General features: G+C 36.0%; 1 protein-coding gene across 7 annotated transcripts in view; it reads left to right on the top strand.

Moving 5' to 3' along the window:
- Nucleotides 1-7,002, top strand: part of LOC135094094 (uncharacterized) — a 170,194-nt gene extending 163,192 nt beyond the window's left edge. For 6 of the 7 annotated variants that reach the window (XM_063993882.1, XM_063993884.1, XM_063993881.1 and 3 more), the window contains one exon: nucleotides 5,221-7,002. In XM_063993882.1, the coding sequence (XP_063849952.1) occupies nucleotides 5,221-5,463 (243 nt within the window). In that variant the 3' untranslated portion in view covers nucleotides 5,464-7,002. Of the gene's footprint in view, nucleotides 1-4,303; nucleotides 4,465-5,220 lie in introns of all 7 variants that reach the window. The other variant, XR_010263594.1, reaches the window with a different exon arrangement.
- The last annotated feature ends 5,586 nt before the right edge of the window (nucleotides 7,003-12,588 follow it).

Below are 12,588 nucleotides of genomic sequence, written 5' to 3'. Positions count from 1 at the left end.
ACACCTGCGCCATCTCTGACTTTCCGAAGGATTGAATGCAGCAGTGAGGATGTTCACACACACACACACACACACACACACACACACACACACACACACACACACACACACACACACACACACACACACACACACACACACACACACACACAGACAGTGGAGTTTTGGAGGGTTTTGGGAGATAGAGTGAAGAAATGGTACATAAAGGTAAAGAAGTAAATGAAAATAAAGCAGAGATAATAGTAAAAATGAACAACAAATTGTGATGTATACCAATATAGACAGATTGATACACAGAAAACTGGAATTAAAAGACTATTTAAAAGAGAAAACCGAGAGTGGTGTGTTTAATGGAAACAGAGCTAAAAGAAGAAAACCAGATAGTCATTAACAACTTCAATATATGGAGAAGAGACAGGATTGGTAAAGGAGAGTAATGATAATGACAAGAAAAGAGGCAAAGACAAAAATAATGAAGTGTGGAGAAAGGAAAGCAGAAATTATGAGTGTTAACTTGGAGAAATACTAATGGCAATAACAAACTATGTACCACCCAAAACAAATTCTTGAAGCAAGGAAGAATATGAGAATATAATAGAATATACCATTCAGTGTTTAAGTTAATCAAAATTAATAAAAGAGTATTATTAGTTGACTTCAGTTGGAAAGAAGTAAATTGGGAAACATTTGAACCAAGAGGAAACAAGAGTGCATGGGGAGAAAGATTTCTGAAGCTGACTATGGAAAACTCAGTGATGCACTGAGTGACTGAAAATATAAGATATAGGGGAGATGATGAACTAGCAAGATTAGACAATACTAACAAAGGGTATGGACCTAACTAAAGAATTAAGATACATGTGTCCCATGGGGAAAGATGACCATGTAATGATATAAATAGTGACTGATAATTATGTCAGTGAAGAGGATAAATCATACAAAGAAAATAGGAGAAACTATGGAAAAGCAAACACAGATGACCTTAAGAAATTTTATGAAGGAATGGACTGTTAAAAGCTGAAAAGAGCAAATGATTTGCAAGACATTTTTATGGATATATATGAAACTGAAGTGAATAAATATGCCCCATTATACAAGGCTAAAGAAAAAGGACAACACACAATGCACGATGCACAAGTGCAAAAAAAAAAAAAAAAAAAAAAAAAGTAAATAAATAAATAAAAAAAAATAAAGATGAAGAACTGGAACTGGAAGGGTGAAAAGTAACAGGACCAGATGAAGTATCAGGTTTCATTTTAGAAGAGTGCAGGAAACAATTGAATCAGTATATGACATAATAAATTATGTGCTCATTATCAATTGGAAGAGAGTAGACATAGTGCCAATTTATAGTAGTGGAAGGAAAGAAGAACCACTAAACTCTGGACCAGCATAATATGTAAGATATGTGAAAAGTGATGAAGAAGCAGTGGACAAATTTTCTAGAAAACATGATATAATAACAGAAAAACAGTGTGGCTTTAGACAAAAGTGATCATGTGTAACCAGTATGATGAGCTTTTATTTAAGAGTGACTGAGATAAAACAAGATGGGATGGATAGGTAGACTGCATCTAAATCTAAAAAAAAACTTTTGACAAAGTTCCACACAGCAGGTTATTATGGAAGCTAGAAAATATAAGAGGATTAAACAGAAAAATAAAAGAAAAACTGGATGGAAAGTTACTTAAAGGGAAGGGAAATGAGAAAAAGATGTAAAAGATGTTAAATCAAAATGAAGAAAAGTAGATAGTGGAGTACCACAAGGATCAGTGCTGGCACCAGTACTTTTCCTGATGTGATATGCCTGAAGGAGTAATGAGTTACATGATCTTGTTTGCAAATGATGCAAAGTTACAAGGACATACAAGAAACAACAGAAACTGCAAAATTCCACAAGAGGATTCTAATAAAATCTGGGACTGAAGTAAGAAATGGGAGATGGAATTTAATGTGAAAAAAATGTCATGTAATGGAAATAGGGAGAAGTGAAAAGAGCCCAGAATGTACATATAAAATAGGAAATGAAGAAATGATAAGGATATTCAACAGTCGGAGAAGCATGTAGGAAAGATATTCAGAGATACATGTAAAATGGTGAGAAATACTGGAACAGCATTTCACTACATGGATAAAAATATGATGAGCAAGATAATTACCATCATGATTAGACCAAAGTTGGAATATGCTGAATCAGTGTGGTTTCCCCATAAGAAGAAATATGTAAAAAAAATAAAAAGGATACAAAGGATGGCAATGAAGATGGTTTCAGAACTGGAAGAATTAACACGTGAAGACAGGTTAAAGGAAATGAAACTGCTAACATTGGAACAGAAAGGAGAAAGGGGACACTTAATACTAATCTATAAATTGTGGAATAGAGTGGAAAATATAGATAATGAGAAACTGCTGCTGAGTAGGAAACACCAGATACACAAGAACACACATCAAAAAAATTAAGAATAGGAAGATGCTTGAGTAACATAAAGAAATATAGTTTCCCACGGAGAAATACAGTGGAACCTTCGTTACTGAAGGCCTTCCTTTTTGAACAAATCAGTTTTTAACAAAATGTTGTGCTCATTATTGTTTCATTTGCAGTACCATAATTTGGTTCTGGAACAAAGTTACTTGATTTCAAATTTAGAAGACATAGTAAAAGCTGCTGTGTATTACTAATTTATAGTTTCTATAAATATTTACTTCATTTTTATATATTTGGAGAGACACAGAGTGTAAGATAGTAAGTCAATATTTGAAATAAGGTAAATGTGATCCCAATGAAAAGCCTCGATATAAACAAACAGTTGGGGCTCACAGGAGTTATCCCAAGCCACCTGTGGCTCTCTCGCTGACCCACAACACCATCACTACTGCTCAACTGCATTTTTCCAGTTGCTTTTCCCAACAGCAAGGTGTCCAAGTGTTATGATCACTTTCATTTTGGCTGTAAGTGGGTTGCTCCTCTTATGTCTCTCTGTAAGGCTTCCCTCCCTAGATCAGTGACAAACAGAATACCTTAATTGTCTAAACAGCATCTTCTGATGTATTCTGTGTCACTAAGTTCATTCGATGCATCATTCTGGATAGATAATTTGTGAGTTGGAGATGTTGTGAAGCAGCCATCTTGGCTGTGGGAACGTCTGTCATAAGCCACTAAGACAGGGCAGAATGGTGTCTGGGAACAAATTAATGCATTTTACATTGATTCCTAGGGGGAAAATAGTTTCGGTTTTCGAACATTTCGGATTTTGAATAGCATTCATGAACAAATCAAGTTATAGAACTAAGGTCCCATTGTATAAAAGTTTGGAACAACCTTAGTGAAGATGTAGCATTGGCAATGAGTGTGCACAACTTCAAGGAAAAGCTGGACAAATGTAGATATGGAGACAGGACCACACGAGCATAGCTCAGGCCCTGTAAATTACAACTAGGTAAATAAATATGCACACACACACACACACACACACACACACACACACACACACACACACACACACACACACACACACACACACACACAAGGCTCCTAGTGATTGCAAGAGAGAGAGTGATGACATGATTTTGTGAACCACATCAGCGCTCTCTCTCTCTCTCTCTCTCTCTCTCTCTCTCTCTCTCTCTCTCTCTCTCTCTCTCTCTCTCTCTCTCTCTCTCTCTCTCTCTCTCTCTCTCTCTCTCTCTCTCTCTCTCTCCTGAAAGCTAAACTTATAATCCTATTCCTCTTTATCCTTTTGCATATTCACATTAACTGTCTCTAAGTTTGCTAGTCTGAGAGGTTATACACATAATAGTGAAAATGTTTGCTTCATAAAAACAGGAAACAGTTGTACTGTTGTTGTATATGCATATGCATAATTTATTTGGATAATGGGAAATGTTTGTTCCTCTAAATATCACTTGAGAGAGAGAGAGAGAGAGAGAGAGAGAGAGAGAGAGAGAGAGAGAGAGAGAGAGAGAGAGAGAGAGAGAGAGAGAGAGAGAGAGAGAGTTCTTCTTATTCTTCTTCCTCTTCTTCTTTGGTGCAGTTCACACCAACCCATCATCATTACCCCTGTTCCTGTCCATGGCATCACAAATGGTGAACTAGATGGGAACCAGATCCTCTGTGCTCATGGCTGTCTAGTCATCCAAAGATGAAATAAATTCATGTTATGATATAGGGATGGCTGCAGTGTTGACCATTATTGATAGTGTTGGATATCCTTGATATCATGCAAAGGTGAAATATTAGTATTTGTACACAGAAAAAGATATAAGATCATATTATTATAATGAATGTTTAAATATATTTTCTTAGAGTGTGAGGTGAAGACCATTATTCAGTGAATCTGGAAATGCAGCAACACCACCATGCAACCTCAGAGCAGCTGATCCTGTGGCAAACACACAACATTGGAGCATGTGCATGTGAGGACCAACAAGTTGCACTAGCTCCTGAAAAGTGGCTGGGGTCATAGGGTAGGCTCCATGGAAGCTTTTTCTATCAGCCCTCATCTCTGCCTCCATGAAGATCATGTGCTCTCCTCATAACAGCCTCTCCAGCAGTAATTGCCATGCTTATACTGTCCATCTCATCATTTGTTTTGCTGGCCTAACTGGGCAGTCTTCTGGTTCTGAATTGTCCAGCAATAAGAGAGCAGCATTGATGAGGAGATCCTTGTGGTCCATCTTATTTTGGTGTGTGTGCAGGACTGATGATTGATGGGCTGATGCCACATTGTCGCCCTGTGATGGAGGCCGTATCCTCCTAAGTGGACGGCTGTTGTGTTTGTGGTGTCATGGACAGGGACAGGGATGATGGTAATAGGCTGGTGTGAACCACATCTTCTCTCTGTCTCTTAAGAAATTACATCTGATTATAACCACATTCTTACAGACCTCAAGTTGAGCAGAGTATCTATGGGTGAAAAAAAAAATAAAAATAAATAAATAAATAAAAATAAAACAAAAATGAATAAAATAAATAAAACAAAGCCTGATCCCTCACTGAATTAGCAGAAGATCTCACTCTTCTGCTGCTCAGTACCAGGCTGTCAGTATCACTCTTTCAGGGAGAAGTGGCTCTATCTAATGGGAGAAGCTTGTGGATACTTCCATGTGATACATTTTCTAATGATTTTTTCTGTTTCTATATCTGTAATTTGACTGTAACACTTAGTAAGAATATGAAATTTCATGTTATGTGAACTTAACATTTTGTACAACTGCTTACAGAGAGAAAAAACTTTCCCATCTTTGTGCAAATTGGAATCCCTAGAGCTGGACGCACTCTACCTTTCACCAAGAGTGGACCGTATGGTTGCAGCCTTGAGAGCCTCAGGGGTGCTGGTGAACACTTTTAACTCTGGCAACATGTATCCAATTAGTGAGTGCTTCCTCAACAAAATTGACAGAAAGAAATATGCCAAATATGCAAAATTGCTTTCGAGTCATTTCCAGCATAATTATGCTCATTAACATTAAGAACATTAAGAATTAATTAAATCTGGTAACTTAATTTTAACAAAGTACTTCAGGTAATCATGTTTATAAAAATTATAATTTCATTAATATTCAGAGTTTTATTTTTTGTAATATTATTATTATGTTATTATTACTTATGTTTGATACTGTGTGTAAAGAGCAAAAGTTTGAATTGAATTTTGGAGTGACAAATACTGAGCTGGAGTAAAATGCACCAAGGAATGGGAAAGTGGGCAAAATTGAGGAAAAATTTAGGAGACTTACGTATTCCTGTCTTGGCTGGGTCATACACAGTGAGAACAGTGAGAGGAAGAGCAGTGAGAGGAAGAGCTATACACAGGAGGAAGACAGCAAGAATTTGAAGCACACAATAAAAGAAGAGACAGTCAGTATAGAGACAAAAATGGGACTGCATGGGTTTGAAATTTAACGTAAATTTCAAGAATGATACAATATAATTCAGTGTTAAAATTTATTTACATATTGGGAATTTTTAAAATATTTGCCTCAAACTGAATCAACTCTCTGGAAGTAGGGGAAGGAGCCATCAACCAGATTTTTTCCCTCATTGACAGCTCAGTTTCCCTCAGACAGATGTACAGTTTTTACCTTCTACCATAACAATCTTTCCCACTCTGGCTGAGATATTGCTTTCAAGATTAAGTGTAGACAGTGGAACTCTGACAATGGATTACTTTTAAATCAGCTGTCATCCATGGCTACATACACTATCAGTAAGCCCCACCACCAGTCTTTCTCAGCTAGACCTCCACTGCCTATAGCCAAGTACTCTTTGGCTCACTGTGGATGGCTCTTTGTTGATCAGTACGTAGCTAGGAAAACCTTGCATTGATTGAGAACTCAGTAATAGGATTTATTTAGCTGAATTTATAACCAATCTTAAAAAAAGATAACGTTACTTATTTTCTGTTGTATGGTTTACAACTGAAAATCACGCTTTGTTTCTATTTATTTTATTTTTATTTCTCCTAAATTTATGGTATATTAAACATTTTTCTTTTTTGAGATTTATATTTAAGAATGAGTGCATCATTCTTGAGCCCTGTTTGTACTTATCTTTTAGAATATTTATATTTATTTTTCCATTGTAGTGTGGAATAATTGTAGTAACTGTTATGTTGATATTTGGTTGTGGATTGGAAGATGGAGACCAAAGAGCAAATAAGAGGTTGTTGAACTGAGTTACTTGAGAAATGCCTGTGGTGTGAAAAGAATAGAAAAGAAAAGAAAACATGGTTGAAATCATGGAAGTATGCAGTCATCCCTGAAAATCCTTTGGCGTTAAGTAACAGAAACACCCATGGATATTGAAAAATCTATGGATGTATACTACCTTTATATTTACAGTACACTTGAAACAAAAAGCAAATAATGATCGATAATGATTTAGCCTCAGTACAGTTGATATAAGCACTGTCTTTGCTGATAAAATAAATGTTCCATGAGTAGCATCACCCCATTGTTCTGTATACTTTTCTACAAGCAATTAAAAGGGAAAGAAAAGATAAGAAATTTGAAATTTTACTTCACCTTTTTCTGCAATGGGAGGAGGGTCACTGGGGCCATTATCACTACCTCTTCATTCCACAGTGGTAGTGGGTGGTGGTGGGCTGAGCAGGCACCTTACTGCTGACATCTATCCATTTATATACTAGGCTGGCAATCTCACATGGGGTGACCTAGACAAAGCAACACACATCATTCACACATGTAGCCCACTGGCCTCTGGTGGAAAAGGCCAGTCTTGTGGAGCTCCCTACTATACCACTGGGGTCAGATGCTCAAAATTCTCTCATAGTGTGCCTCTAAGGGACCTTCTGCTATGATCACCTAAAGGCTGATCTCTGAGGTCGATGCTCAAAACTCACTCTAGCCTCTTGTTAACTTAAGGGAGCGTTGTGTGGAGGGGGGCTCATTTATCATAGCAGCTGAGCTGTTTGGCCAATCAGACATAGGGATTACAGCCATGTGTAACCAGTCGCATTCATGGAACTTATCAGTTGACAAGATGTTGTCATGTTTGACAGCTGACATGTTTGCCATGACAAACAAAAGGCAAACAAAAGGCTAAGATAAAGCAATGAAGAGTACTTCATACAGATGAGGGTATTGCATGAGAGAAAGGCAGTCCTGCTGGGAGTACATAATGCTCCTCTCACCATGGAAAAGAAGTGCAGTGGGCAAGTTTGGCAATGGTGGTGAGGGCAGAACACCCACTGAAGTTATGAAGAAGTTTGTGGACTTAAAGAGTGTGGTGAAGAAGCAGGTTGCAAGTATACTACAACATAAATCACATACAAGTAAATCATGGATACATTCTGTATTATAATGAACACTTAATTGTTCACCATAAATTTACACTCACAGGTTTTTAGTTTTCTTTATGACATACCAGAAATAAAAAAAAAAAATAAAGAAAATAACAAATTCATAGTAAGCAGATAAAATTACCCAAAACAACTCTTCCTGCGCCATACTATGGAAACAACATGACCGCTGAGGAGGCAAGTAGATGGTCACTGTTCTCCTAAATCCATTAACAGTAGTGTTATTCAGGGTTCTGCTCTGTTACCCACTCTCTTCCTATTATTCATCAATGATCTTCTAAACCAAACTTCTTTTCCTATCCACTCCTGCACTGATGATACCACCCTGCACTTTTCCACGTCTTTTCATAGATGTCCAACCCTTTAAGAAGTAAACAGTTCATGCGAGGAAGCCACAGAATGCCTGACTTCTGATCTTTCTGAAATTTCTGATTGGGGCAGAGCAAACTTGGTATTGTTCAGTGCCTCAAAAACTCAATTCCTCCATCTATCAACTCAACACAACCTTCTAGACAACTATCCCCTCTTCTTCATTGACACTCAACAGTCCCTCTCTTCTACACTGAACATCCTCAATCTGTCCTTTTCTTATAATCTAAACTGGAAACTTCACATCTGATCTCTAGCTAAAACAGCTTCTATGAAGTTACATAAGAACATAAGAAATAAGGGAAGCTGCAAGAAGCCACTAGGCTTACACGTGGCAGTCCCTTTACAAAATATACCTACCTATTTCGAACTATCATCCCTGTCCATAAATCTGTCTAATCTTCTATTAAAGCTCCCTAATGTCTTCAGAGTAACAACATGATTAATGAGTCTGTTCCACTCATCTACCACTCTATTTGAGAACCAATTTCTTCCTATCTTTTTCTTAAACCTAAATTTTTCAAGTTTGAATCTGTTATTTCTTGTTCTGTCCTGGTTGCTGATCCTAAGAATTTTGCTTACATCTCCCTTGTTATAACCCTTACACCACCTAAAGACTTCTATCAGTTCCCCTCTTAACCTAAATCTCTCTCTAAAAAATGTAAATTTAACAGTTTCAATCTCACCTCATAAGGAATACTCCCCATCTCTTGTATCCTTTTAGTCATTCTCCTTTGTACTGATTCTAATAGACATATATCCTTCCTGTAATGTGGGGACCAGAATTGCACAGTGTGTGAGGTCTGACCAGCACCAAATGTAACTTTAGTACTACTTCAGGCCTTCTACTTTTAACACTTCTAAAAATAAATCCTAATACCCTATTTGCCCTTTTTTTCTGGCTCTATGCATTGCTTTCCTAAAACAGAGTTCAGAGCTAACTAACTATAACTCCTAAATCTTTTTCGTACCCTGAACCTACCAGAGTTTCATCGTTTATTGTGTACTACTGTGTGGGTTTCCTCTACCTACGCTAAGTACTTTACATTTGTCGATATTAAACTGCATTTACCATCTGCCTGTCTATTCGTTCATCCTATCTAAATCTGCCTGCAAGGTGATGGCATCAGATTCTAACCTAATTAATCTACCTATCTTTGTGTCATATGCAGATTTACTAACATCACTACTAATTCCACTAGCCAAATCATTGATATATATATATATATATATATTAAAAACAACAATGCCCTAATACTGATCCCTGTGGCATCCCACTAATTACATAACCCTACTTGGATATAGAGCCATTTATTACAACTCTGTCACCTGTTGCTTAGCCATGACCTTATCCAGCCTAACACCTTGCCATCTATCCCGTGTGCCCTAACCTTTCTCAGGAGCTTCTGATTGGGTATCTTGTCAAACGCTTTAGTAAAGTCCAGATATAGGATGTCATATCTATCACCATTACCTGTTGCCTTGCACACTTTACTGTAAAAAATTAACAAGTTCATCAGGCAAGACTTCCCCTTTGTGAAGCCATGCTGTGACTGATTTATCAAGTTATGTTTGTCTAAATGGTCCCAAATGTTCTTCACTATTATTGACTATTATTACCTACAACAGAAGTTAAACTGACAGGTCTATAATTAGATGTTAAAATTTTATCTCCTTTCTTAAAGATGGGTACTACATTAGGCTGCCTCCACATTACTGGTACCTCACCTGACAAGTGATTTCCTAAAGACAGAAACTAATGGTTCACTAATAACCTCTTTGCATTCTTTAAGTACTCTGGGATATATTTTTTCATCTGGTCCTGGTGTCTTGAACTTTTTTTAGCCTCTCTATCTCCTGTTCCACTATCTCCTTAGTTATGGTAATATCTGTCAGCTTCTCACTTTCATCTGCTCTAAACATCTGTTCACTATTCAGCATATCATGAATATTTTCCTGTGTGAAGACAGTTAAAAAATACTCATTCAGAATTTTACTAATCTCCTCCCAAGAACTAACCAGCTCCCCATCTGTCTTTAATGGACCTATAGTTTCCTTATTCTTCATCCTGTATACCTGATAAAATCCCTTGGAGTCCATCTTTGCCTGGCTGGCTACCTTTAATTCATAATTGCTTTTAGCTTTCCTTGTTAACCTCCTGACTGTTCTAATTCATTATACTGTGGCCTTAAAACTTCTTCCCCTGCCTTTAATCTCTTATATCTACTTCTCTTCCACCCTATATAGTGTTTTAATCAAACAGTCATCCATTCAGGATCATTTTTCTGTGATCTTATTGCTCTATATGGGATGTTTGCTAACTGACCTGACCTGTATGCAATTTATCTGCAAAATATTTATACAACTCATCTACATTTACTTCACCTAATCCTCTCATCTTAAACCCTTCCATCCTCTCCACTCCTTCATCTACTCATCTCAACCTCACTTCTCCCATCTCAGCATGACCTAACTCTCCATCATACAGATATCTCCCCCACTCTCCCTCCTCCGACCCTTCTGGACACTTCTTCCCTCCTCTTGCCCTACATCCTCACACCTCAACTCTCTCATCCCGCCTTACCTCGCTCAACTCCAAAGTTAGGCGTTCTGAGACATCTCCACCAGTTTTTCTCACCCTCCCCCAGCTGCTAACTCTGTACAGGGGCTTTATCTGCCCATGTATGGAGTATGCTTCACATGTCTAGGGGGTTCCACTCTTACTGCTCTTTTAGACAGGGTGGAATCAATAGCTTTCTGTCTTATCAACTCCTCTCCTCTGACTGTCTTCAGACTTTTTCTTATTGCCAATGTTGCATCTCTAGCTATCTTGTACCATGATTTTCATGCTAACTGCTCTTCTGATCTTGCTAACTGCATGTATCCCCTCCTTCCATGGCCTTGCTGCACGAGACTCTTCTTTCTCTCATCCCTATTCTGTCAACTCTAATGCAAGAGTTAACCAGTATTCTCAATCTTTCATCCTTTTCTCTGGTAAACTCTGGAACTCCCTGCCTGCTTCTCTATTTCCACCTTCCTATGACTTGAACTCCTTCAAGAGGGAGGTTTCAAGACACTTATCCTTCAGTTTTTGACTACTGCTTCAAACTCTGTTTTGGGACTGGCATCTCAGTGGGCTTTTTTTTCTTATTGGATTTTTGTTGCCCTTGGCCAGTGTCCCTCCTACAATATATATATATATATATATATATATATATATATATATATATATATATATATATATATATATATATATATATATATATATATATATATATATATATATATATATATATAATGTGTGTGTGTGTGTGTGTGTGTGTGTGTGTATCATGCTCAATAGGGATAACAGGCCATTAACATTAATGGCTTGCTAAGTAATATTAATATAACCTGGTCATTAACCTTACTGTCTAAAATTCTCTTGCCCAATAATGTTAATGGCGTATTATTCCTATTGAGCATGATATATATATATATATATATATATATATATATATATATATATATATATATATATATATATATATATATATATATATATATATATATATATATATATATATATATATATATATATATATATATATATATATATATATATATATATATATATATATATATATATATATATATATATATATATATATATATATATATATATATATATATATATATATATATATATATATATATATATATATATATATATATATATATATATATATATATATATATATATATATATATATATATATATATATATATATATATATATATATATATATATATATATATATATATATATATATATATATATATATATATATATATATATATATATATATATATATATATATATATATATATATATATATATATATATATATATATATATATATATATATATATATATATATATATATATATATATATATATATATATATATATATATATATATATATATATATATATATATATATATATACAAGGTGTGTCAGAAAAGTTCCAGGACTGGTGTCACAAAAGGTTTATTTTGAATCCAAACTACAAACTACAAGTTTTCTCCTTTGAAGTAATCCCCCTGGAATCTAACACACTTTCCCATCCTTCTCTGGCATGCTTGCATGCACTCCTGGAATGATTCTTTTTGGATCTCCACAGCTCCATCGTCACAGCCTCTTTGATGTCATCCACATCTTCAAAATGGGTCCCCTTGATGACCCCCTTGAGCTTAGGAAGAGGAAAAAAATCACACAGAGCCAGATCGGGTGAGTAGGTAAGTTGCTTCTGCATGGCAATGTTCTTCTCAGCCAGGAACTGTCGGATGCTCAGGGCATTGTGAGCTTGTACGTTGTCATGGTGAAGCAGCCACAAGTTATCCTGCCACAACTCTTGCCT

The sequence above is a fragment of the Scylla paramamosain genome, chromosome 44 (genome assembly GCF_035594125.1).
Source record: "Scylla paramamosain isolate STU-SP2022 chromosome 44, ASM3559412v1, whole genome shotgun sequence".
NCBI classification, from domain to species: domain Eukaryota; kingdom Metazoa; phylum Arthropoda; class Malacostraca; order Decapoda; family Portunidae; genus Scylla; species Scylla paramamosain.
Note: the sequence above shows the minus strand (reverse complement) of the source record. Positions and strands in the feature narration are given on the sequence as shown.